The sequence below is a fragment of the Ostrinia nubilalis genome, chromosome 16 (genome assembly GCF_963855985.1).
Source record: "Ostrinia nubilalis chromosome 16, ilOstNubi1.1, whole genome shotgun sequence".
Lineage (NCBI taxonomy): Eukaryota > Metazoa > Arthropoda > Insecta > Lepidoptera > Crambidae > Ostrinia > Ostrinia nubilalis.
The window spans coordinates 885472-909387 of NC_087103.1; the positions used below are offsets into that span (position 1 = coordinate 885472).

The window sequence follows — 23916 nt, forward strand, 5'->3', positions numbered from 1 at the left end:
AGATTTGTTCAAATCGGTTCATAATTGGCGGAGTTATCGCGTAACAAACATAGAAAAAAAAAACATACGGGTCGAATTGAGAACCTCCTCCTTTTTTGAAGTCGGTTGAAAAGAGGGTATCAAAGTCAAGAGAGGAAGATGAGAGGGTATGTTTTTGTTCTTATACTTATTGTCTGTTATATTCCCTACAGTGTACCTTCCAGCTGGACTGTGGCAGGACGGAATCGACGGATCACTGCGGAAAGGCAACCGCTGGATGCACGAGTATAGAGTGCCAATCGACCGAGTCGCGTATTTCATCAGGAAACCCGACGATTTGAGGTTCAGAAGATAGTACACTATCGTTGGTCCATTGACGGACGTAATATTCACTGAGCTATGTTACGGCTTTTGTTTGGCTGTGGCGAGATATCATTTTTTTTCGATATCGGATACGGCCTCGACTACTTTCTTATCTCTTTTTACTTCTGAGTATCATTTATCGATAGTAAGTTGAGACGAGTTATTGGTAAGCTCAGATGTGACTATCCCAGTGCCATTCCAACTTTATTGTTATCATTCCATTGATATTGGTCTATTCTTATCACTAATATTTGACATAAAGATTCATGCTCTAACAGGAGTACTACCTGATGAGGAAGATAATTAAGAAATAACAAAAAAGTACAAAGTGATAAATACAAATAGTAAAAAGTAAGATAAAATATTATAACTTGAAATGCAAAAAATAAAATAAGTGATAAAACAAACATTGTAATTTAAATTATTAAATTAGGTACATAAAGAAATGATAGAGTTGCCAAAATCTATCAATTCTGATGATTTTAAGAACAAAAATAAACCGTTTCTTTTTTGTAGTAGTAATGAAAATAAATGGTGATGCTATTATAAGAATTAAGTGCAAGTGCAGAATAGAGTAGGTATTGTTGCGACCGTGAAAATAGGTAGCAATCAGTGTAAACTTGTAAGAAATACCAAAAACTTAGAAATGAAAAATTTTGATAGCGCAAATCTAAGACTTGTGCTTTTAATTTAGAAATTTTACTATCGCAGTGGTTCTAATTTTGCGCACTAATAACTTAATTTTGTTTATTACATTTTTTTTAAATCAATTAAAATTAAGGATACAAAATAATTGGTAAGTGACATCAATACAGTGAGTCTCAGATTTTATAACCCTGCGCATGTAAATATTTTTAAACACCGATGATTTAAGTATAACGAGCATCGTTATTACACAATCTAGTCCTTAATAAAGTAACACAATACATTAAAATTAATTTAAGTCTTTATTTCGTCGCTGAAAATGAAATTATATTATTATTGTTTGTTGTTGCTTCGTCGTGATAGTTTTGTGCTTCATGTGTCTTTATATTATGTAGTTTTATTGATTTGTATGAAGTATGAGTATGAAAGTACTAATAAGTATTATGTGTTTCGATTCAATAAAGATATTTTTGTCTAATAATTTTCTAAACTACCGATAGTATCTATTATTGCCTTCAGGTATTTTTTGTTGGTAGGTACATAATTGTGATTCAATTGAAATGTATATTTATTTTAATTAATTTTTGATTTAAAATTTGTGAATACCTAATAAAGTTGTTGGTAGGTACCAACCATGAGAAATGATAATATTATTTGGTGTGCGTGTTTGTTTGTTAGTCATTGCAAAATCAAGGAATAAAGTATTCACTACCGTTGTATTGTGGTGACTATTTATTTCTTATCCTTTATTATAATCTAGTTATATGTATGATAACTTTTTGCTAACTTTACATTATTTTCTGTACTTATTAACTTTAAATTTTTGCTTTGCTAATAATTTTCTATTGCCCTTGGTTTGCGATGATATTTTATCTAAGGTTTAAGGTCTCTAATTTCATCTAAAATAATAGAATGATAACGCTTTTAATATTTTTATTACTTTTAATGAGTCATACAATTTCATCAAACACGCTGAATGGAGAATAGCGACATGACTGATACAATGAATGTTTACTTTAATTTTACATAATACAGTAATCATTACAAATACCTAGATCCATTTAAAGGATAGCATCATTATTTAAATTATTAAACATATCCGTTAGAGCTAAGCCTAACAGCATATGGATTCCCGCGTATTGTGTATTCCTGACATTTTTATCAAAGACCAAACAAAATGTATTAATATTTAAATAAATAAAAACTATCGATCAGTCTTCCTAACCATTAAGCGTGTCTCATATTTTCCGAATAAATTAGGACGAATATGAACAAGTTTGAATTTAGTTAGTATCGGTGACATCCGATTGTCTTAAAAATTCGCTCCTATTTATACGGAAAATAGAATACGATCAATTATAACATACTTGCCTAGCACATCTGTTGTTAGCACCACAAAAGCTTATACACTGCGTTACACCTATCTACCGACCGACATCTTCAATCCCAATTTCATTCCAATGTTATGTAAATGAAACAGAACTAATTAACATATCATCGAAGTAAAATAATCCAACTCGTATTTTTAAGTAAAGATGTAATACGTGACTGCAAAAATTCATCAACGTATCGTTGAGCCAATGTTCACTTGAAAAGTTACTGAATAAGTTATATTCACTTTTATTAGTTACACTTTTCATTTGTTTATTCCTATAAAATTTTAAGGCGTGATTTGACAGTAATCATTCAAGGACACCAGATTAATGACTAGAACCTATTACATTTTTACTTTTAAGTGTAATGTTCTTGTAAGGGAAGTTTTAATTTTGTTCTTATTTTAAATGTTCTAAACCTATGTAATTTTTATCATCATGTATATTTCTTATAATGTAACCAATAGAAATTAATAATATTTCAAAATAATACTAACTCCTTAGACTCGGCCACTGCCGGAAGAATACACCATTTAATAATTTCAATAATGATTTATTTCTCAGAGCTATTGATGTTCACTAAGCTGATACAATTCTTAACTTTAATAACATTTTAATATTCCTAATAATATGCATTAATTAGAGTTCTAGCTATAAAATACAATAGTAAACTTTTGGGTCAGGCTTCAGAGCCAGCTAAGTCGTGGATGCTGGCTGAAATAAGAAGAAAGCCTATTTTAAAACCATTCAAAATATTCTCAAAGCTTCTTTTGTCCCAACCAATGTATCTTTCTGTAAGGAATGTCTAAGGAAGCCGCAAAAGCTGGAAGTGTTCACCTTAAAAATAAATGAGGCAGATTTTTTGCAGTCTAGTTCAGGATGTTAAGGTATCCAACCTCAGACGATGTAACTAAAACTGTTTATTGATAAAAATATCTTTGGCCACTAAATAGATAAGAAAATCAAGCGAGACAGTCTTTTGAAAGCTACATTGGTTTTGACTCCCATTTGGATCCAAGATTCATCTCCCTGTTTAGTCCCATCCACAATAACCTAAAGCATGAACTCACATATCGAAACATAATTATTTATTGTGCTCACATCAAACAACACACAGTAACACATACTATATCATATTAACTATAAAATAAATTCTCATTCGTACTTTTACAAAGTATTACATAAAAATAAATATATAGAATACCATATTTTATGTTATTTGTTAACATTTTTAGTTTATATTTTATGTTAATACATTGTGCTGGTGCTTTCAGATAATACGAAATGTATTCGCTATTTTAACTATATTTAGAAGGATGTTGGCAAAGAAAGCGATGATAGAAGTGATTAGACCGGCTTAACACTATGGATGACTTAAAATTAATTGACTCAAACCATCATTTTTCACATTTGGCAATAACTAAATAGACAAATAATCATTTAACCTGAGGAAAGCCCTGATCAGTAGGTATCTTACGCACTAGATGGTAAATTATATGATGAATCATCATTATCACATTCGCTCACATCATACGAACATAAGGATTTAATTGTAAAACAATCTTCTAATGGAGTACCTTTATCTATAATTACATGAGGACTGAGGTTCATTCAATTGGAAAATATTAGAAACGCTAGAACTCAATTCAAATAGGAACGAATAATTATTATGACTACAACGTCTTCATAAGTATTTGGGTCGTATCGACTAGAAATAAAAAACAACGTAATAACAGACAAAATAAAATGCCAAATATTTAGATAAACAACGCAGAGATTCAATAATCACTTGAGGATTTTAAATTTTTAAATAAGTAAAATTTATAACATGTATTAGAACTATGTTTTAGTAACTTCTGACGCAACAAGCAAATTCCAACTTAAACAAGGTAAATAGAGAGTTCAATTGTAATAATAGTTTTACTAAAACATTTATTTTAAATGGGTTTAAGCTCTCTATCGTTTTAGGCTCATTGGTAATCTAGAAAAACAGAGATCACTTCATTGAATATGAGAAACGATGGCTCGTCAAGCCCATGCATGTAGCTTGTCATTTCTATTCTTAGTTTAAAGACTTGTTACAATTAACAAAGTATTTTGAAGTGCAGGATTTTCATACTACTTTGAAAATTATATCAGATCCTTAAAATTAATTCTTTGTGCTTCCGATTGAACGTTCCATCGTTTTTTTATCCATTGCATGGAGGTAAGCTCGAGTTAAAATAAAAATTAACAATTACTTTATTTTCGCTGATCTTAAAGTACGTAATATTTACTTTATCAATCATTCACAACTTTGAACTCTTTATATTGAAAAGAGAAGTCATCTTTGTCGTTCTAGAGTCGTAACAAAAGTTGTAAGAATGTCACTCCTTACAATATCGATAAACTAGCGCAAGCTGCACTAGGCTGCGGAGCGACTTGATAATCTATAGGGGCGCCTTTTAAAGACTTTGTTAAATATACTTTAACATTTAAACTTTGACCATATAAAAGTACATCAGGTATTTTATATTAACACTTGTCATAGATTTCATTGACACAATGTCTACCGGAACCGTATTTAACACGTCCTTTAATACAAAGCTTCGCTAAAACAAACATGGCCGTGCTCGCAAAGTTTTGTACAATTCATCTATTCAAAATTTTACAATGCGATAGCAAAATAACTTTTCCAAAATTTAGATATTCGCATAAGCGGTGTTTTGGCTAAACAAAATGGACTGGTTACGCTAAATATTGTGTATAAAAGCACTACAGATTGTATAAGACCAAATTTTTTAAAACATCGTCAGAAATATATTTTAAATGGCATGTTCTATTTTATCAATGAATGCTACTAGAAAACAGTTTTAGAAAAAAATGGACGTTTTTGTTATTAGGTCGAGATTTTGGTTATTGACTTTTAAACTGGATGCGGTTAAGGACTTTGTCAGTTTGGGATCGCGTTGGGCCGCCGCGCCGCACACTCACAACACACCAGCACTTCGATCGGTTCGTATAACTCCTGATTCAAATTAACCTGATAATTAACTACGTTTTTATCAAACTCATTAGCAGTCTGTTAATTGCATTCAAATATCACAAAGTCTTTAAGTGTTTCTATTTGTAAACTATCTCATGCGAAGTAGTGCGCTCTGTGCAGCTGAGATGCTTCTGAATACTTTCATCTTTATCACAGCCTATTTTTTTTCCTACAACAATTAACGTTTTCTTCTTTCCCTCCTTTCAAAAGCATCTGTCGCTGGACGAGCGGCTCACTTCTTCGATGAGAAGGCCACAAATAGACCCGACACCTAGAACTCGAGTCTGTAGGCCGCACATGACGTCTCGTGATCTTGAAGGTTGATGGTGCATCGGGAAGCCGATGGCGATAGGTCGATCTTGTATTTCTCCAAAGCTTCCTCATTCTCAGTCACCCAGTAGCCAAGAACATCCGTGTCGTAAGTGGGAATAATAGTTACTTCTGCAACGAATAGAAAATTATGCGTTAATAATACGAAAGTAATAGTATAATAATGAAGATTATACTCGTATTGGTGGGAAAGTAATTCTATAATGTCTATTTTATTAGTGGATGCTGGATTTAAAATAAGAAAAGTAATTCTAACATACCTAAATCTTTATCTTCCCATGTTTTCTTGGCATCAAGAAGAGCATTATAAATTTCTTTTGAGGGCTCTGTTCCGGAGAATACATAGTATCTTGCCCGTACACGCTTGAAGAACTCTACGGCTGAGTAGTAAGAATTGCCATGGTGGGGGACGTAAGTCAGTTCCATATAAACCGGTGCTGGTGACTTCTTTTTGCTTGGCGACTCTGAAGCCCGATTCTTAGCTTCTTTGCTCTTTTCTTGGTTGATCTTATTTTTATTTAGGACAGTAGAACTAGGTGTTTGTTTCTTGGGAGTGCTTTTACCATCAGATTGAGTTGGTGGCATGATAGGACTTGGTAAGCCCAAAGGTTTACCCCAAGATTCAATAGGATCTTTAGCCTCAGTTTTACTGGTAACTACAGATCTCTCCGACCTAGATTCCAATTTGCTACTTGACGATGAAGCACTTGACTCCGAAACTTTCTTGGTCTCTGTTTTTAAGTCTTTCAGTGTTATTGTACTTTCTTCCATGACAGACTTCTGTTGACTCGTGCTAGATTGTCTTTGCTCGTCTAATTCGTATTTAGCCGTTATGTTCGATATGACCTGTGAGCCGCTAACTTTTTTGTGTTCCTCAATCGCTTTCTCAAACTGTTCGTCAGCTTCTTTCAAGAAAGTTGCATCAGAAATCTTACTACTATGTTCTACAAATTCTGATTTAAGTTTTTCTTGTGCTAAAAATTGTTCAGTCATTTTTGTTACTGGTACTTCAATTACACGAATTTCAGTCTTAACTTCAGAATGAGTTGAAGATGTGCACGAGTCATCTTCAGGCAGCTGTCCATAGATGGAGGTCGACATTGGATCTTTTGGAAGTGATTCAAAATCCTTTTCAAATAACATTTCTTGACTAGATTCGCGTTGCTGTGGTAACTTCGTAGAATCTAGTTCAAAGCTTAGATTGGATCTTGGGGAATGTGCTACTTGTGATTTTGTGCTGCTTGGACTTCCTTGACCGTCGTCGTCGCTATAATACATTCCACTGCTTTCTGTGCCCCAAATATGTGTTGCAGCCCGTGAGCCCCTGGAGCTGATATCTGACGGAGGTGTAGATATACCGGGATGATCAAAGTCATCACTAGCTGCGGATGAACTGCGCATATCTCCAGTTTTTGAGGAATGTTTTGAAAATGATTTCTCACTCTCGCCTCTATCTATAATTTCTTCAAACTCTTCTTTGAACTCTGAAATTGTGGTTTTAGTAGATTTTGTGGTTTTGGTGACTCCATCACTGCCTTTACTCACTGTTGTAGTCTCGACTGTTACTTTGATTTTTTCAGGGCTTATAACCTCTTTGGTGGTAACTACTGTTATTGTCTGAGTGATTTCGCTTTCACCTTCCTTGATAATTTTCGTAAACGTTTCAGTATCTGTTGTTATGTCCCCAACTGGTGAACGTTGCTTTTTAACTTTTTTCTCTAGCTTCGGCTCTTCTTTTTCTTCTAAGGGCAACTCATCGAGCTTTGGCTTCTCCTCTTGTACAGGTTGCTTCTCAATTTCTTCTAGCTCTTCAGGTGTCCAGTCGTCTAACCCAGTACCAATGGGTAAGTATGTAATTTGCGTGCGGACATCTTTCGTTGTTTCCACGGAGCCATCGTCCCTTTTATTTTCTGTCACTGTTTCAGTTACAGTTTTAACTGCGATTTCACTGGTTTCATTATTCTTTAGTTCTTCTTTAGTGACATAAGTTGTTACTGTTTGAGTAATTTTATCGCCTTGTTGAGTAACGATGTTTGTTTTCGTATCAACTGATGTTTTCACTTTCCCAGTAGAAGAAAGACCTTGTAAAGCAGCTTGTAAATTACTATCTGATGTTTTCTGGAATTCTGAAATTGTTATTTTGACATCTTTAGTGGTTTCTGTTGACCCATCAGGATATTCATCTACAGTTGTGGTTTCTACTGTTGTTCGAACTCGTTTAATATTTTTATCTGAACTAGCCAACGTTTCTTTCTTTGTTTTTGTTGTAATCGTACGCTTAATTTTAACCGTTCCCTGTTCAATAATTTCATTTTTAACATCAGAATCCTCAGTTGTATCTTCAACCACCTCAGTGTCAACGTATGTTTCAGGTGGTACGGTTTCATCTTCATGTTTTGGTGGTGTTCTTAAAAAGACATCCGCGATGGAAACTTGTTCGCTAGTTTTTGTAATGACTGTTCCATCAGGAAGTTCATCTTCAACAACAGTTTTAATGGTAGTCTTAATTTTCTTGGATGAAGTTTTGGTATTCTCTAATTCCTGTCTAGTAGTAGTAATAGTTGTTGTTCTTTTAATCGTCATATTGTTTTCCATGATGGTTTGTTTTTCTGAACTTGTCTGTTGATCTGGTTCACCAACTAGAGAATAGCCTTCTAAGTTTTCATCAAATACTTCTTCCTCATAATCTGCAACAGATACTTTTACATCCTTTGTTATTTCTGAGCGACCACCAGGTAACATGGTTTCAGTTTCAGTTTCAACAGTTGTTCTAATTTTCTTCTTTGAGCTTACAGCTGAAGATAATATCTCCTTTGTAGTAGTTGTTTTAATGATTTGATTTACTTTTTTGCCTTCAACCATCACAGTTTTCTCTTGAGTGTCAACATTAACAGTCTTGTCTTCCAGTTTTGTGAAATCTTTCAAGGTTTGAGCCTGAAAATAGTCTTCAACCTCAACATCGACTACTTTAGTGCTGGTGTCTACAGTAGTCGTAATTGACCCATCAGGGTACTTGTCTGAGGTGGTGACGACGGTGACAGTTTTAATTTTCTTTAAAGCGCCTTGTGAATCACAATATTTTGTTTTGATAATTCTTGTAACTATAGTTCTGGTAATAGTTATATCTTTCTCTTTGATTTCTTCAGTCTTACTGGTTTCACTTTCTTCCGGTTGACTTTCAATTAATTCTTTCAATGTTGTTTCTACTTCGGTACTTTCGCTAGATGGAATGTCATCAACTGAAACTTCATGACTTACTGGTGATGCTACCAAAGACTCTTGATGTTGTTCCATCATTAATTCATCTGTTAAAGATACCTTTTCACTTGTTTTTGTAACAATAGAACCATCGGGATATTCATCTTCAGTGACAATTGTTACAATGGTTTTTAATCGCCTAGTTTTCTTGCTAATGTTTTGGAACACATGCTTGGTCGTAGTTGTTGTAATTTTTCTTTTAATAACAATACCACCTTCATTAATAGACTCGTTTTGTACCTGTACATCTGTTTCTGGTTTTTCAGCTTCTTCGAAACCTTCTAAACTATCTTCTACTATATCAGAATCGTAATCGGATACGGTAACTTTCACATCTTTGACAACTTCGGTTATTCCATCGGGTCGTTTTGTTTCTGTTAATGTTTCAACTGTAGTTTTTAACTTCTTCTTTGTTTTATCAGTAGATGCAAATATTTCCTTGGTAGTCGTAGTTGTTATAATTTGGAGAACAATTTTACTTTCAACAATGCTTTTTTTCTCCTGTTTATCTACTTGTACTGATTTACCTTCTAGAATTGTAAATTCTGCTAGTTCAGATGTATCATTCACACTTTCTGTGTCTATGTCAGTTAATGTGATGCTAGTGTCAACTTTTGAACGTGATGATCCATCTGGATAGTTATCTGTTGTTGTCACTGTTGTCGTAGTCTTTAATTTCTTAGGATTACCGCTGTTATCTGCATATTTGATCTTAACAATTTTCGTTGTAATAACCCGTTTAATAATATAACTTTCCTGTTTAAGTTCTTCCGTTTGTGTAGTCACGGTTTCTTCTGGCTCACCATATTCTGTATACTCACTTAATGTACTTTCTAAGTTACTGCAAGAGTCAACTTCAACTTCTTCACTATGAACTTGAACATTTTTACCAACGGCAATTGTGCCATCTGGATATTCTTTAGATGTGATACGTTCAGTTGTTGTTTTTATCACTTTACGAGAATCACTTACATTCAACGTTTCTTGTCTTGTTATCACAGTGACAGTTTCAACTATGTCAACACCTTGCTCACGGTATACTCGTTTAGAGACATTGGAATCAATCACAGTATCTTCGATGTAATCATCGTCAACGTCTTCGCTTTCTTCAGCTCCATAAAGCGTCCTTGATTCGTGGTCTACTTTTGTTTCTTTGATATCTTTTTCATCCCCTATTTTTATTTCTTCTTCAGACTCATGGTCCACATATGAATCATGACTTTCTGAATATATTGACTTATCTATCGTGTCTTCAATATGATCGACGTCTTGAACATCTAGATGATCTAATGTTGACCCGCTGGGTGTACTTCTTACCTTTTCTAAAGATATTTCTAGGCCGTCTAATTCAACTTTAGAGTCTTTGCTGTATGTACTCAATTGAGAAGTGGATCTAAGGCTAGATGAACATTCAGAAAGCAATGTTTTTGTATCTTTTGTAGTAGTTGTTGAACCATCAGAACCTTTGCTTAAGGTTGTGGTTTCGATTGTAGTCTTAATGTTTTGCGGTGTACCATCTTCTCGAGATAATACTTCTTTAGTGGTTACTGTCGTTATGGTTTGTGTGACAACATTTTCACCCTCTTTTATTATTTTTGTAACTGTATCTGTTTCTGTCTTAAGCTTTCCCATATTTTGCATTAAAGCAAATAACTCAGAATCGCTTTCTCCATCCACAGTGTAGGATTTTTCAGATTTGGGAACTCTTTCTGTTGACGTCGATATTTTTTGTGTAAGAACATCGTCTCCAACGTGAACAACTTTAGTGATAGTCTCCTCACTGCCATCAGACTTATCATAGGTAACTTCACTTTGTACAGCCTCTCCGACTTTAACATCTTGAAAACTGCTAGGTGTCTTAGGTAATGGACTAACTGGCACAGTGGGTGGAGTTGATACTCTGTCAAATTCTGAACGAACAACTAGTGTTTCTAAGTCTTCAGTCTTGATTCCTTGCTGCACAGATTCTTCGTCAAATGCTTTATGTATTGACTCCATTAGGAATGCAGCGCTATCAGTTAATGTTTTTGCTACTGATTTTCCTTCAGACCTTGTGGTTTCATCAGTTTCAAGAATACTGTGAGCACCAGAATCAATCGATTCTGAAGTCTTTGAAAGTGAGTCTATTCCTTTTTCTTTTCGTATGTGAAAATCTAATTTCTTTTCGCCCTTTTCCGTACTTTCAAAACTATACTTCTCTTCTAAGCTAACTTCTTTAGAAACATCCTCAGAACTACTGTGCAGTATAGTTTGAGTAATGCTTTCTCTGTCTATGCCACTATCAGCTGTTGAAATTAATGATGCTTTGTCAGTTGACTCATGACTAGACTGTTTTTCTGTGATAGATCTTTTACTAATTTTATGTAATGTTTCTGATGTCTCAGATAAGCTTGTTTCCAACTTTGAGACATGTAACCTTTCATGTTTTAACATTTCTTCGGTTTGTTTCGTTAATTTTTTAAACGGTTGTTTATCTTGTGTTGTCTTGTCTTGTGTTTCATCAGATGGAGAGTGATCCTCACTAGTTGAATGGCCATTATCATAAATGTGGCCATTACTATATTCAACACTATGACTTTCCCTTGTTTCTTGTTTTGTGTGAGACGTTGACGAACTAGCCATTTGTTGTTTCAATGTCTTTACATCAATTTGTTTTAATTCATCGATTTGCTTTTTAGTTTCACTATGTGAGTCACCTGGGATTGTTGTAGGGAGTTTTGTAAGGTCTGCATCAGGTTTCAAAGATATATCCTTGTCTTTTCTCATGATTTCAGGTGCTTCACTCATTTCTTTAGCAATATGTTTGCCAATTTCAGACATTTCTAATACTGAAACAGACATTTGCTCCAAACTTTCTATAGTCTTTTGTTCTGTGGATGTTGAAGATTTTTCTTTTTTGATTTCTTGCACTGGGCTTGATTTTTTGAGAGCTGTCATAAGTGCCTCTTGTGCTGTAGCTTTTTCAATTAAGGACTCACTTTCAATTTGTTTTTCTTGACTTAGATCCTTTCCAAGAACTATTGAGTCTTTTAGTGGACTTGGTTCCTTGTCTAAAGCTGGCTTGTCTTCCTTGACTGGGCTTGGCTCCTTGTCAACAGCTGGCTTATCTTCTTTGACTGGAATTGGTTCCTTGTCTAGTGCTGACTTTTCTTCCTTGAATGGGCTTGGCTCCTTTAGAACGGGCAAGTCATCTTTGACTGGGCTTGGCTCTTTGTCCAAAGCGGGTTTCAAGTCCTCTTTGACATGGCTTGGCTCCTTGTCAAGAGCAGGCTTCAAGTCCTCTTTGACAGGGCTTGGCTCCTTGTCAAAAGCAGGCTTGTCTTCTTTGACTGGGCTTGACTTCTTCTCTAGAGCGGGCAAGTCATCTTTGATCAAGCCCAGGCTTGGCACCTTGTCTAGAGCGGGCTTCAAGTCCTCTTTGACTGGACTTGGCTCCTTGTCAAGAGCTGGCTTGTCTTCTTTGACTGGACTTGGCTCCATGTCAAGAGCTGGCTTGTCTTCTTTGACTGGGCTTGGCTCTTTGTCTAGAGCGGGCTTCAAGTCCTTTTTGACTGGGCTTGGCTCTTTGTCAAGAGCTGGCTTGTCTTCTTTGACTGGACTTGGCTCTTTACCCAAAGCGGGTTTTAATTCCTCTTTTACTGGGCTTGGCTCCTTGTCTAGTGCTGGCTTGTCTTCCTTGACTGGGCATGGCTCCTTTTCAAGAGCTGGCTTGTCTTCTTTGATTGGACTTGACTCTTTGACCAAAGTGGGTTTCCATTCTTCTTTGGCTGGACTTGGCTCTTTGTCTAGAGCGGGCTTCAAGTCCTCTTTGACTGGGCTTGGCTCCATGTCCAGAGCTGACTTGTCCTTGACTGGGCTTGGCTCCTTGTCGAGCGTAGGCTTTGTTTCTTCCTTGAGAAGGCTTGGTTCTTCATCAAAGGCTGGCTTTGAATCATCTTTCTTTGGGCTAGGCTCTTTATCTTGAGCAGGCGCCTTATCTAGAGCAGGCTTTGCTTCAGTGAGTGGGCTTGGTTCCTTGTCAATAGCTGACACCTCTTCGACCGAGATTGTCTCCTTATCAAGGACTGACTTAGCCTCATCTTTGATTGGGCTTGGTTCTTTGTCAAGAGCTGGCTTGTCTTCTTTGACTGGGCTTGGCTCCTTATCTAGAACGGGCTTTTCTTCTTTGACTGGACTTGGCTCCTTGTCTAGTGCTTGCTTGTCATCCTTGACTGGGCTTGGCTCCTTGTCCAGAGCGGGCTTCAAGTCCTCTTTGTCTGACCTTGGCTCCTTGTCCAGAGTTGGCTTGTCTTCCTTGACTGGGCTTGGCGCCTTGTCGAGCGTAAGCTTTGCCTCTTCCTTATGAAGGCTTGGTTCTTCATCAAGAGCTGGCTTGGTATCACCTTTGATTAGGCTAGGCTCTTTATCATGAGCAGGCGCCTTATCAAGAGCAGATTTTGCTTCTATGAGTGGACTTGGTTCCTTATAAACAGCTGATACCTCTTCGACGGGAATTATCTCCTTATCAAGGAACGACTTAGCGTCTTCTTTGATTGGGCTTGGTTCTTTGTCAAGGGCTGGCTTTGCCTCTTCCTTTAGTGGACTTGGTTCTCTTTCGAGGACTGGCTTTACTTCCTCTTTGACTGGGCTTGGTTCTTTGCCGAGAGCAGGCTTAACCTCTCCCTTGAGTGGGCTTGGTTCCTTGTCGAGAGCAGGCTTGGGCTCTTCCTTGAGTGGGCTTGGCTCCTTGTCTAGAGTTGGCTTAGCCTGTTCCTTGAGTGGGCTTGGTTCCTTGTCAAGAGCAGGCTTAGCGTCCTCTTTGGCTGGGGTTGGTTCTTTGTCGAGAGCAGGCTTGGGCTCTTCCTTGAGTGGGCTTGGCTCCTTGTCGAGAGCAGGCTTGGGCTCTTCCTTGAGTGGGCTTGGCTCCTTGTCGAGAGCAGGCTTGGGCTCTTCCTTGAGTGGGCTTGGTTCCTTGTCGAGAGCAGGCTTAGCGTCATCTTTGACCGGGGTTGGTTCTTTGTCGAGAGCAGGCTTAGCGTCATCTTTGACCGGGGTTGGTTCCTTGTCAAGTGCTGGCTTAGTCTCCTCTTTTACCGGGGTTGCTCCCTTGTCAAGGACGGGCTTAGCCTCTTCCTTAAGTGGACTTGGTTCTTTTTCGAGGAGTGGCTTTGCTTCGTCTTTGACTGGGCTTGGCTCTTTGTCTAGAGTTGGCTTAACCTCTTCCTTGAATGGGCTTGGTTCCTTGTCGAGAGCAGGCTTGGGCTCTTCCTTGAGTGGGCTTGGCTCTTTGTCTAGAGTTGGCTTAGCCTCTTCCTTGACTGGGCTTGGTTCCTTGTCGAGAGCAGGCTTAGCGTCCTCTTTGACCGGGGTTGGTTCTTTGTCGAGAGCAGGCTTTGCTTCTTCTTTGAGCAAGCTTGGTTCTTTGTCGAGGACCTGTTTGGCTACGTCCTTGACTGAGATTGGCTCCTTATCAAGGTCTGATTTTGCCTCTTCCTTCGTTGGACTTGGTTCCCTGTCAAGGGCTGGTTTAGCTTTCTCAGTGATCGGGCTGTGTTCCTTCTCTAGTTTTGACTTAGCGTCCTCTTTGAGTGGACTCGGTTCTGTATCAAGGGCTGGCGTAGTCTCCTCTTTGACCGGGGTTGGTTCCTTGTCAAGGACGGGCTTAGCCTCTTCCTTTAGTGGGCTTGGTTCTTTTTCGAGGACTGGTTTTGCTTCTTTGACTGGGCTTGGTTCCTTGTCGAGAGCTGGCTTAGTTTCCTCTTTGATTTGGCTTGGTTCCTTGCCAAGAACTGGTTTAGCGGCCTCTTTGACTGGGCTTGGTTCCTTGTCAAGAGCTGGTTTAGCTTCCTCTGTGATCGGGCTGTGTTCCTTCTCTAGTGTTGACTTAGCGTCCTCTTTGAATGGACTCGGTTCCGTTTCAAGGGCTGGCGTAGTCTCCTCTTTGACCGGGGTTGGTTCCTTGTCAAGGACGGGCTTAGCCTCTTCCTTTAGTGGGCTTGGTTCTTTTTCGAGGACTGACTTTGTTTCCTCTTTGACTGGGCTTGGTTCCTTGTCAAGGGCTGGCTTAACCTCTTCCTTGAGAGAGCTTGGTTTCTTGTCAAGGTCGGGCTTAGCCTCTTCCTTTATTGGACTTGGTTCTTTTTCGAGGACTGGCTTTGTTTCCTCTTTGACTGGGCTTGGTTCCTTGTCAAGGGCTGGCTTAACCTCTTCCTTGAGAGGGCTTGGTTCCTTGTCAAGGTCGGGCTTAGCCTCTTCCTTTATTGGACTTGGTTCTTTTTCGAGGACTGGCTTTGTTTCCTCTTTGACTGGGCTTGGTTCCTTGTCAAGGGCTGGCTTAACCTCTTCCTTGAGAGGGCTTGGTTCCTTGTCAAGGTCGGGCTTAGCCTCTTCCTTTATTGGACTTGGTTCTTTTTCGAGGACTGGCTTTGTTTCCTCTTTGACTGGGCTTGGTTCCTTGTCAAGGGCTGGCTTAACCTCTTCCTTGAGAGGGCTTGGTTCCTTGTCAAGGTCGGGCTTAGCCTCTTCCTTTATTGGACTTGGTTCTTTTTTGAGGACTGGCTTTGTTTCCTCTTTGACTGGGCTTGGTTCCTTGTCAAGGGCTGGCTTAACCTCTTCCTTGAGAGGGCTTGGTTCCTTGTCAAGGTCGGGCTTAGCCTCTTCCTTTATTGGACTTGGTTCTTTTTCGAGGACTGGCTTTGTTTCCTCTTTGACTGGGCTTGGTTCCTTGTCAAGGGCTGGCTTAACCTCTTCCTTGAGAGGGCTTGGTTCCTTGTCAAGGTCGGGCTTAGCCTCTTCCTTTATTGGACTTGGTTCTTTTTTGAGGACTGGCTTTGTTTCCTCTTTGACTGGGCTTGGTTCCTTGTCAAGGGCTGGCTTAACCTCTTCCTTGAGAGGGCTTGGTTCCTTGTCAAGGTCGGGCTTAGCCTCTTCCTTTATTGGACTTGGTTCTTTTTCGAGGACTGACTTTGTTTCCTCTTTGACTGGGCTTGGTTCCTTGTCAAGGGCTGGCTTAACCTCTTCCTTGAGAGAGCTTGGTTTCTTGTCAAGGTCGGGCTTAGCCTCTTCCTTTATTGGACTTGGTTCTTTTTCGAGGACTGGCTTTGTTTCCTCTTTGACTGGGCTTGGTTCCTTGTCAAGGGCTGGCTTAACCTCTTCCTTGAGAGGGCTTGGTTCCTTGTCAAGGTCGGGCTTAGCCTCTTCCTTTATTGGACTTGGTTCTTTTTCGAGGACTGGCTTTGTTTCCTCTTTGACTGGGCTTGGTTCCTTGTCAAGGGCTGGCTTAACCTCTTCCTTGAGAGGGCTTGGTTCCTTGTCAAGGTCGGCCTTAGCCTCTTCCTTTATTGGACTTGGTTCTTTTTCGAGGACTGGCTTTATTTCCTCTTTGACTGGGCTTGGTTCTTTGTCAAGGGCTGGCTTAACCTCTTCCTTGAGTGGGCTTGGCTCCTTGTCAAGAGCTGGCTTCAAGTCCTCTTTGACTGGGCTTGGTTCCTTGTCGAGAATAGGCTTAGCCTCTTCCTTGCCGAGCGCTGGTTTGGCCTCCTCTTTAACTGGACTTGGCTCCTTGTGATGGGCTGGCTCGGTTTCCACTTTGACTGGACTCGGTTCTTTGTCGATAACTGGCTTTGCCACTTCCTTGACTGGGCTTGGTTCTTTGTCGAGTGCGGGTTTGACCTCCTCTTTGATTGCGCTTGGTACTTTTTCAAGTGCTGATTTAACGTCCTCTCTGACTGGGCTTGGTTCTTTGTCAAAGGCTGGCTTAGCCTCTTCCTTTACTGGACTTGGCTCTTCTAAGGGTGGGCTTATTATTTCATCATCCATCGATATTAAAGTTTCGGGTATTTTTAGAGCCAATTCTTGAATGATACCTGACTTCATATCAAGGGTTTGTAATAACGTGGTTGGTTCTTTTCCAAGGGAAGGTTTACGTTCCTCCAAGATTAAACTATGATCTTCTGGTAGAGAAATCTTATGGTCATCCAAAACTGGACTTGCTGCCTTCTTAATGGGAGACTTGCGTTCTTCTAAAACTGGACTTTCTGCTGTCACAAGAGGAGATTTGCGGTCGTCCAAGACTGGGCTTGCTGCTTTCTCAAGAGATAGCTTACGGTCTTCGGGGAGCATGCTTGGTTCTTTCTCAAGGGAAACTTTTCGTTCTTCCAAGATAGGGCTTGCCGTTTTCTCAAGAGGAGACTTGATGTCATCTACAACCGGGCTTGGCTCTTTATCGAAGGGAGACTTGCGGTCATCTAAGAGTGGACTAGGTGCTTTTACAAGAGAAGGCTTGCGGTCATCCAAGACTGGACTAGGCCCTTTCTCAAGGGGAGACTTGCGATCTTCTAAGAATGGAGTAGGCTCTTTCTCAAGAGAAGGCTTGCGGTCATCTACAACCGGACTTGGCTCTTTATCTAGGGGAGACTTGCGGTCATCTAAGAGTGGAATAGTTGCTGTGTCAAGTGACTTAGCATCTTCTTTGACAATGCTTGGTTCCTTGTCAAGGGCTGAAAGGGCCTCAAGAGCTAGCTTCGAGACCTCTTTGACTGGGCTATGCTCTTTGTCAAGAGTTGGTTTCAAGTCCTCTTTAACTAGGCTTGGCTCCTTATCAAGCGCTGGCTTGACTTCCTCTTGAAGTAGACTTGGCTCCTTGTCGATGGGAGACTTGCGATCATCTAACAGTGGACTATGTGCTTTCTCAAGAGAAGGCTTGCGGTCATCCAATATTGGACTTGGTGCTTTGTCAAGGGCTGATGGGGCCTCAAGAGCTGGCTTCAAGACCTCTTTGAGTGGACTTAGCTCCTTGTCAAGAGCTAGTTTGTCTTCTTTGACTGGGCTTGGCTCCTTGTCAAGAGCTGGCATGTCTTCTTTGACTGGGCTTGACTCTTTGTCTAAAGCTGGCTTTAAGTCCTCTTTGACTGGGCTTGGCTCCTTATCTAGAGCTGGCTTTAAGTCCTCTTTGAGTGGACTTGGCTCCTTGTCCATAGATGGTTTAGCTTCTTCTTTAAGTGGGCTTGCTGCTTTCTCAAGAGAAGAATTGCGGTCATCCAAGACTGGAGCAGGCTCTTTCTCAAGGGGAGACTTGTGGTCATCTGTAACCAGACTTGGCTCTTTATCTAAAGGAGACTTGCGTTCATCCAAGATTGGACTAGGTGCTTTCTCAAGAGAAGGCTTGCGGTCATCTACGACCGGGCTTGGCTCTTTATCTAAGGGAGACTTACGGTCATCTAAGAGTGAACTAGGTACTTTCTCAAGAGAAGGCTTGCGGTCATCCAAGATTGGGCCTGCTGCTTTCTCAAGAGGAGACTGGCGGTCATCTACGACCGGACTTGGCTCTTTCTCTAACGGAGACTTGCGATCGTCTAAGAATGGACTAGGCGCTTTCTCAAGAGAAGGCTTGCGGTCATCCAAGACTGGAGTAGGCTCTTTCTCAAGTGGAGACTTACGGTCATCCATGATTGGGCTTGCTGCTTTCTCAAGAGAAGGCTTGCGGTCATCTACGACCGGGATTGGCTCTTTATCTAAGGGAGACTTACGGTCACCTAAAAGTGGACTAGGTGCTTTCTCAAGAGAAGGCTTGCGGTCATCCAAGATTGGGCTTGCTGCTGTGTCAAGTGACTTAGCATCTTTGACTATGCTTGGTTCCTTGTCAAGGGCCTCAAGAGCTGGCTTCAAGACTTCTTTGACTGGGCTTGGCTCTTTGTCAAGAATTGGCTTCAAGTCATCTTTAACTAGGCTTGGCTCCTTATCAAGCGCTGGCTTGACTTCCTCTTGAAGTGGACTTGGCTCCTTGTCGATGGGAGACTTGCGGTCGTCTAAGAGTGGACTAGGTGCTTTCTCAAGAGAAGGCTTGCGGTCATCCAATATTGGACTTGGTACTTTGTCAAGGGCTGATGGGGCCTCAAGAACTGGCTTCAAGACCTCTTTGAGTGGACTTAGCTCCTTGTCAAGAGCTGGCTTGTCTTCTTTGACTGGGCTTGGTGCCTTGTCTAAAGCTGGCTGCAAGTCCTCTTTGACTGGGCTTGGCTCCTTATCTAGAGCTGGCTTTAAGTCCTCTTTGAGTGGACTTGGCTCCTTGTCAATAGATGGTTTAGCTTCTTCTTTAACTGGGCTTGCTGATTTCTCAATAGAAGACTTGCTGTCATCTACAACCGTACTTGGCTCTTTATCTAAAGGAGACTTGCGGTCATCCAAGGTTGGGCTTGCTGCTTTCTCAAGAGAAGGCTTGCGGTCATCTACGACCGGGCTTGGCTCTTTATCTAAGGTAGACTTGCGGTCATCTAAGAGTGGAGTAGACTCTTTCTCAAGAGAAGGCTTGCGGTCATCTACGACCGGGCTTGGCTCTTTATCTAAGGGAGACTTGCGGTCATCTAAGAGTGGAGTAGGCTCTTTCTCAAGAGAAGGCTTGCGGTCATCTACGACCGGGCTTGGCTCTTTATCTAAGGGAGACTTGCGGTCATCTAAGAGTGGAGTAGACTCTTTCTCAAGAGAAGGCTTGCGGTCATCTACGACCGGGCTTGGCTCTTTATCTAAGGGAGACTTGCGATCGTCTAAGAGTGGACTAGGTGCTTTCTCAAGAGAAGGCTTGCGGTCATCCAATATTGGACTTTGTGCTGTGTCAAAGGACTTAGTATCTTCTTTGACTATGCTTAGTTCCTTGTCAAGGGCTGATGGGGCCTCAAGAGCTGGCTTCAAGTCCTCTTTAACTGGGCTTGGCTCCTTATCAAGCGCTGGCTTGACTTCCTCTTGAAGTGGACTTGGCTCCTTGTCTATAGATGGTTTAGCTTCTTCTTTAAGTGGGCTTGCTGCTTTCTCAAGAGAAGGCTTGCGGTCATCTACGACCGGGCTTGGCTCTTTATCTGAGGGAGTCTTGCGATCGTCTAAGAGTGGACTAGGCGCTTTCTCAAGAGAAGGTTTGCGGTCATCCAATATTGGACTTGGTGCTTTGTCAAGGGCTGATGGGGCCTCAAGAGCTGGCTTCAAGACCTCTTTGAGTGGACTCAGCTCCTTGTCAAGAGCTGGCTTGTCTTCTTTGACTGGGCTTGGCTCCTTGTCTAAAGCTGGCTTTAAGTCCTCTTTGACTGGGCTTGGCTCCTTATCTTGAGCTGGCTTTAAGTCCTCTTTGAGTGAACTTGGCTCCTTGTCAATAGATGGTTTAGCTTCTTTTTTAAGTGGGCTTGCTGCTTTCTCAAGAGAAGGTTTGCGGTCATCTACGACCGGGCTTGGCTCTTTATCTAAGGGAGACTTGCGATCGTCTAAGAGTGGACTAGACGCTTTCTCAAGAGAAGGCTTGCGGTCATCCAAGACTGGACTAGGCCCTTTCTCAAGGGGGGACTTGCGATCTTCTAAAAATGGAGTAGGCTCTTTCTCAAGAGAAGGCTTGCGGTCATCTACAACCGGTCTTGGCTCTTTATCGATGGGAGACTTGCGATCGTCCAATATTGGGCTTGGTGCTGTATCAAGTGACTTGGCATCTTCTTTGACAATGCTTGGTTCCTTGTCAAGGGCTGGTAGGGCCTCAAGAGCTAGCTTCGAGACCTCTTTGACTGGGCTTGGCTCTTTGTCAAGAATTGGCTTCAAGTCCTCTTTAACTAGGCTTGGCTCCTTATCATGCGCTGGCTTGACTTCCTCTTGAAGTGGACTTGGCTCCTTGTCGATGGGAGACTTGCGGTCATCTAAGAGTGAACTAGGTGCTTTCTCAAGGGAAGGCTTGCGGTCATCCAATATTGGACTTGGTGCTTTGTCAAGGGCTAATGGGGCCTCAAGAGCTGGCTTCAAGACCTCTTTGAGTGGACTTAGCTCCTTGTCTAGAGCTGGCTTGTCTTCTTTGACTGGGCTTGGCTCCTTGTCGATGGGAGACTTGCGGTCATCTAAGAGTGGACTAGGTGCTTTCTCAAGAGAAGGCTTGCGGTTATCCAATATTGGACTTGGTGCTTTGTCAAAGGCTGATAGGGCCTCAAGAGCTGGCTTCAAGACCTCTTTGAGTGGACTTAGCTCCTTGTCAATAGATGGTTTAGCTTCTTCTTTAAGTGGGCTTGCTGCTTTCTCAAGAGAAGGCTTGCGGTCATCCAAGATTGGAGTAGACTCTTTCTCAAGGGGAGACTTGCGGTCATCTGCAACCGGACTTGGCTCTTTATCTAAGGGAGACTTGCGGTCATCCAAGACTGGAGTAGGCTCTTTCTCAAGGGGATACTTGCGGTCATCTACAACCGGACTTGGCTCTTTATCTAAGGGAGACTTGCGGTCATCTAAGAGTGGACTAGGTGCTTTCTCAAGAGAAGGCTTGCGGTCATCCAATATTGGACTTGGTGCTTTGTCAAGGGCTGATGGGGCCTCAAGAGCTGGCTTCAAGACCTCTTTGAGTGGACTAAGCTCCTTGTCAAGAGCTGGTTTGTCTTCTTTGACTGGGCTTGGCTCCTTGTCGATGGGAGACTTGCGGTCATCTAAGAGTGAACTAGGTGCTTTCTCAAGAGAAGGTTTGCGGTCATCTAAGACTGGAGTAGGCTCTTTCTCAAGAGAAGGCTTGCGGTCATCTACAACCGGACTTGGCTCTTTATCTAAGGGAGACTTGCGATCGTCCAATATTGGGCTTGGTGCTGTATCAAGTGACTTGGCATCTTCTTTGACTATGCTTGGTTCCTTATCATGCGCTGGCTTGACTTCCTCTTGAAGTGGACTTGGCTCCTTGTCAATAGATGGTTTAGCTTCTTCTTTAAGTGGGCTTGCTGCTTTCTCAAGAGAAGGCTTGCGGTCATCCAAGACTGGAGTAAGTTCTTTCTCAAGGGGAGACTTGCGGTCATCTACAACCGGACTTGGCTCTTTATCTGAGGGAGACTTGCGGTCATCTAAGAGTGGACTAGGTGCTTTCTCAAGAGAAGGCTTGCGGTCATCCAATATTGGACTTGGTGCTTTGTCAAGGGCTGATGGGGCCTCAAGAGCTGGCTTCAAGACCTCTTTGAGTGGACTTAGCTCCTTGTCAAGAGCTGGTTTGTCTTCTTTGACTGGGCTTGGCTCCTTGTCGATGGGAGACTTGCGGTCATCTAAGAGTGGACTAGACGCTTTTTCAAGAGAAGGTTTGCGGTCATCCAAGGTTGGGCTTGCTGCTTTCTCAAGAGAAGGCTTGCGGTCATCTACAACTGGGCTTGGCTCTTTATGTAAGGGAGACTTACGGTCATCTAAGAGTGGAACAGGCGCTTTCTCAAGAGAAAGCTTGCGGTCATCCAAGACTGGAGTAGGTTCTTTCTCAAGGGGAGACTTACGGTCATCTACAACCGGACTTGGCTCTTTATCTAAGGGAGACTTGCGGTCATCCAATATTGGGCTTTGTGCTGTGTCAAGTGACTTAGCATCTTCTTTGACTATGCTTGGTTCCTTATCATGCGCTGGCTTGACTTCCTCTTGAAGTGGACTTGGCTCCTTGTCAATAGATGGTTTAGCTTCTTCTTTAAGTGGGCTTGCTGCTTTCTCAAGAGAAGGCTTGCGGTCATCCACAACTGGGCTTGGCTCTTTATGTAAGGGAGACTTACGGTCATCTAAGAGTGGAATAGGCGCTTTCTCAAGAGAAAGCTTTCGGTCATCCAAGACTGGAGTAGGCTCTTTCTCAAGGGGAGACTTATGGTCATCTGTAACCAGACTTGGTTCTTTATCTAAGGGAGACTTACGGTCATCTAAGAGTGGACTAGGTGCTTTCTCAAGAGAAGGCTTGCGGTCATCCAAGATTGGACTTGGTGCTTTGTCAAGGGCTGATGGGGCCTCAAGAGCTGGCTTTAAGACGTCTTTGAGTGGACTTAGCTCCTTGTCAAGAGCTGGCTTGTCTTCTTTGACTGGGCTTGGCTCCTTGTCGAGAGGTAGCTTGTCTTCTTTGACTGGGCTTGGCTCCTTGTCAAGAGCGGACTTCAAGTCTTCTTTAACTGGGCTTGGCTCCTTGTCAAGAGCGGGCTTCAAGTCCTCTTTGACTGGGCTTGGCTCCTTGTCGAGAGCTAGCTTGTCTTCTTTGACTGGGCTTGGCTCCTTGTCTAGAGCTGGTTTCAAATCCTCTTTGACTGGGCTTGGCTTGGTGTCCTCCTTGAGAGGGCTTGGTTCCTTCTCGAAGGCTGGTTCAGTCTCTTCTTTAGCTGGACTTGGTTCCTTCACGACGACCAGTTTAGCCTCCTCTTTAAGGGAAATTGCTTCCTTTTCAACAGCTGGCAGTTCTTTGACAGGGCTTGGTTTCTTGTCCAAAGCTAGCTTGTCTTCTTTGACTGGGCTTGGCTCCTTGTCCAGAACTAGCTTGTCTTCTTTAACTGGGCTTGGCTCCTTGTCAACAGCTGGCTCCAAGTCAAGGCTTGGCTTGGTGTCCTCCTTGAGAGGGCTAGGTTCCTTCTCGAAGGCTGAGTCAGCCTCCTCTTTTAGTGTTACTTTCTTTTCAACAACTGGCAGTTCTTTGACAGGGCTTGGTTCCCTGACAAAGGCTGGTTTAGTTTCTTCTGTGATTGGGCTTGGCTCTTTGTCAAGCACTTGTTTAGCTTTCTCTATGATTGGAGTTGGTTCTTTCTCGAGGGCTGGTTCAGCCTCGTCTTTTAGAGGGCTTGACTCCTTGTCAAGAGATGGCTTAACGTCCTCTATGACTGGTCTGGGTTCCTTCTCGACGACTGGTTTGGGCTCCTCCTTGAGTGGACTTGTTTCTTTTTCAATAGCTGGCACTACTTTAGCAGGGCTTGGTTCCCTATCAAGGGCTGGCTTTGCTTCCTGTTTGATAGGGCTTGGCTCTTTATCAAGAGATAGTTTAGCGTCGTCTAGGAATGGACTTGGTTCCTTGTCAAGTGTTGGTTTGGCCTCCTCTTTTACTGGGCTCGGTTCACTGTCAAGAGCTGGCTTAGCCACTTCTTTGATAGGGCTTGGTTCCTTGTCCAGAGATGGTTTAACATCTTCTTCGACTGAGCTCGGCTCCTTGTCCTGGGCTGGCTTGGTGTCCTCCTGGAAAAAGATTGAATC

General features: G+C 41.5%; 2 protein-coding genes across 2 annotated transcripts in view; one reads left to right on the plus strand and one right to left on the minus strand.

The window, feature by feature from the left end:
- LOC135079496 (myogenesis-regulating glycosidase) overlaps window positions 1-1629 on the plus strand; it is a 31075-nt gene extending 29446 nt beyond the window's left edge. The window contains exon 12 of the mRNA XM_063974153.1: window positions 192-1629. Coding sequence (XP_063830223.1) covers window positions 192-334 — 143 coding nt within the window. The 3' untranslated portion in view covers window positions 335-1629. The remainder of the gene's footprint in view (window positions 1-191) is intronic.
- Window positions 1630-1903: 274 nt separating this feature from the next.
- Window positions 1904-23916, minus strand: part of LOC135079497 (microtubule-associated protein futsch-like) — a 247817-nt gene continuing 225804 nt past the window's right edge. The window contains exons 9-10 of the mRNA XM_063974154.1: window positions 5976-23898; window positions 1904-5826 (exon numbers count right to left, since the gene is read on the minus strand). Coding sequence (XP_063830224.1) covers window positions 5657-5826; window positions 5976-23898 — 18093 coding nt within the window. The 3' untranslated portion in view covers window positions 1904-5656. The remainder of the gene's footprint in view (window positions 5827-5975; window positions 23899-23916) is intronic.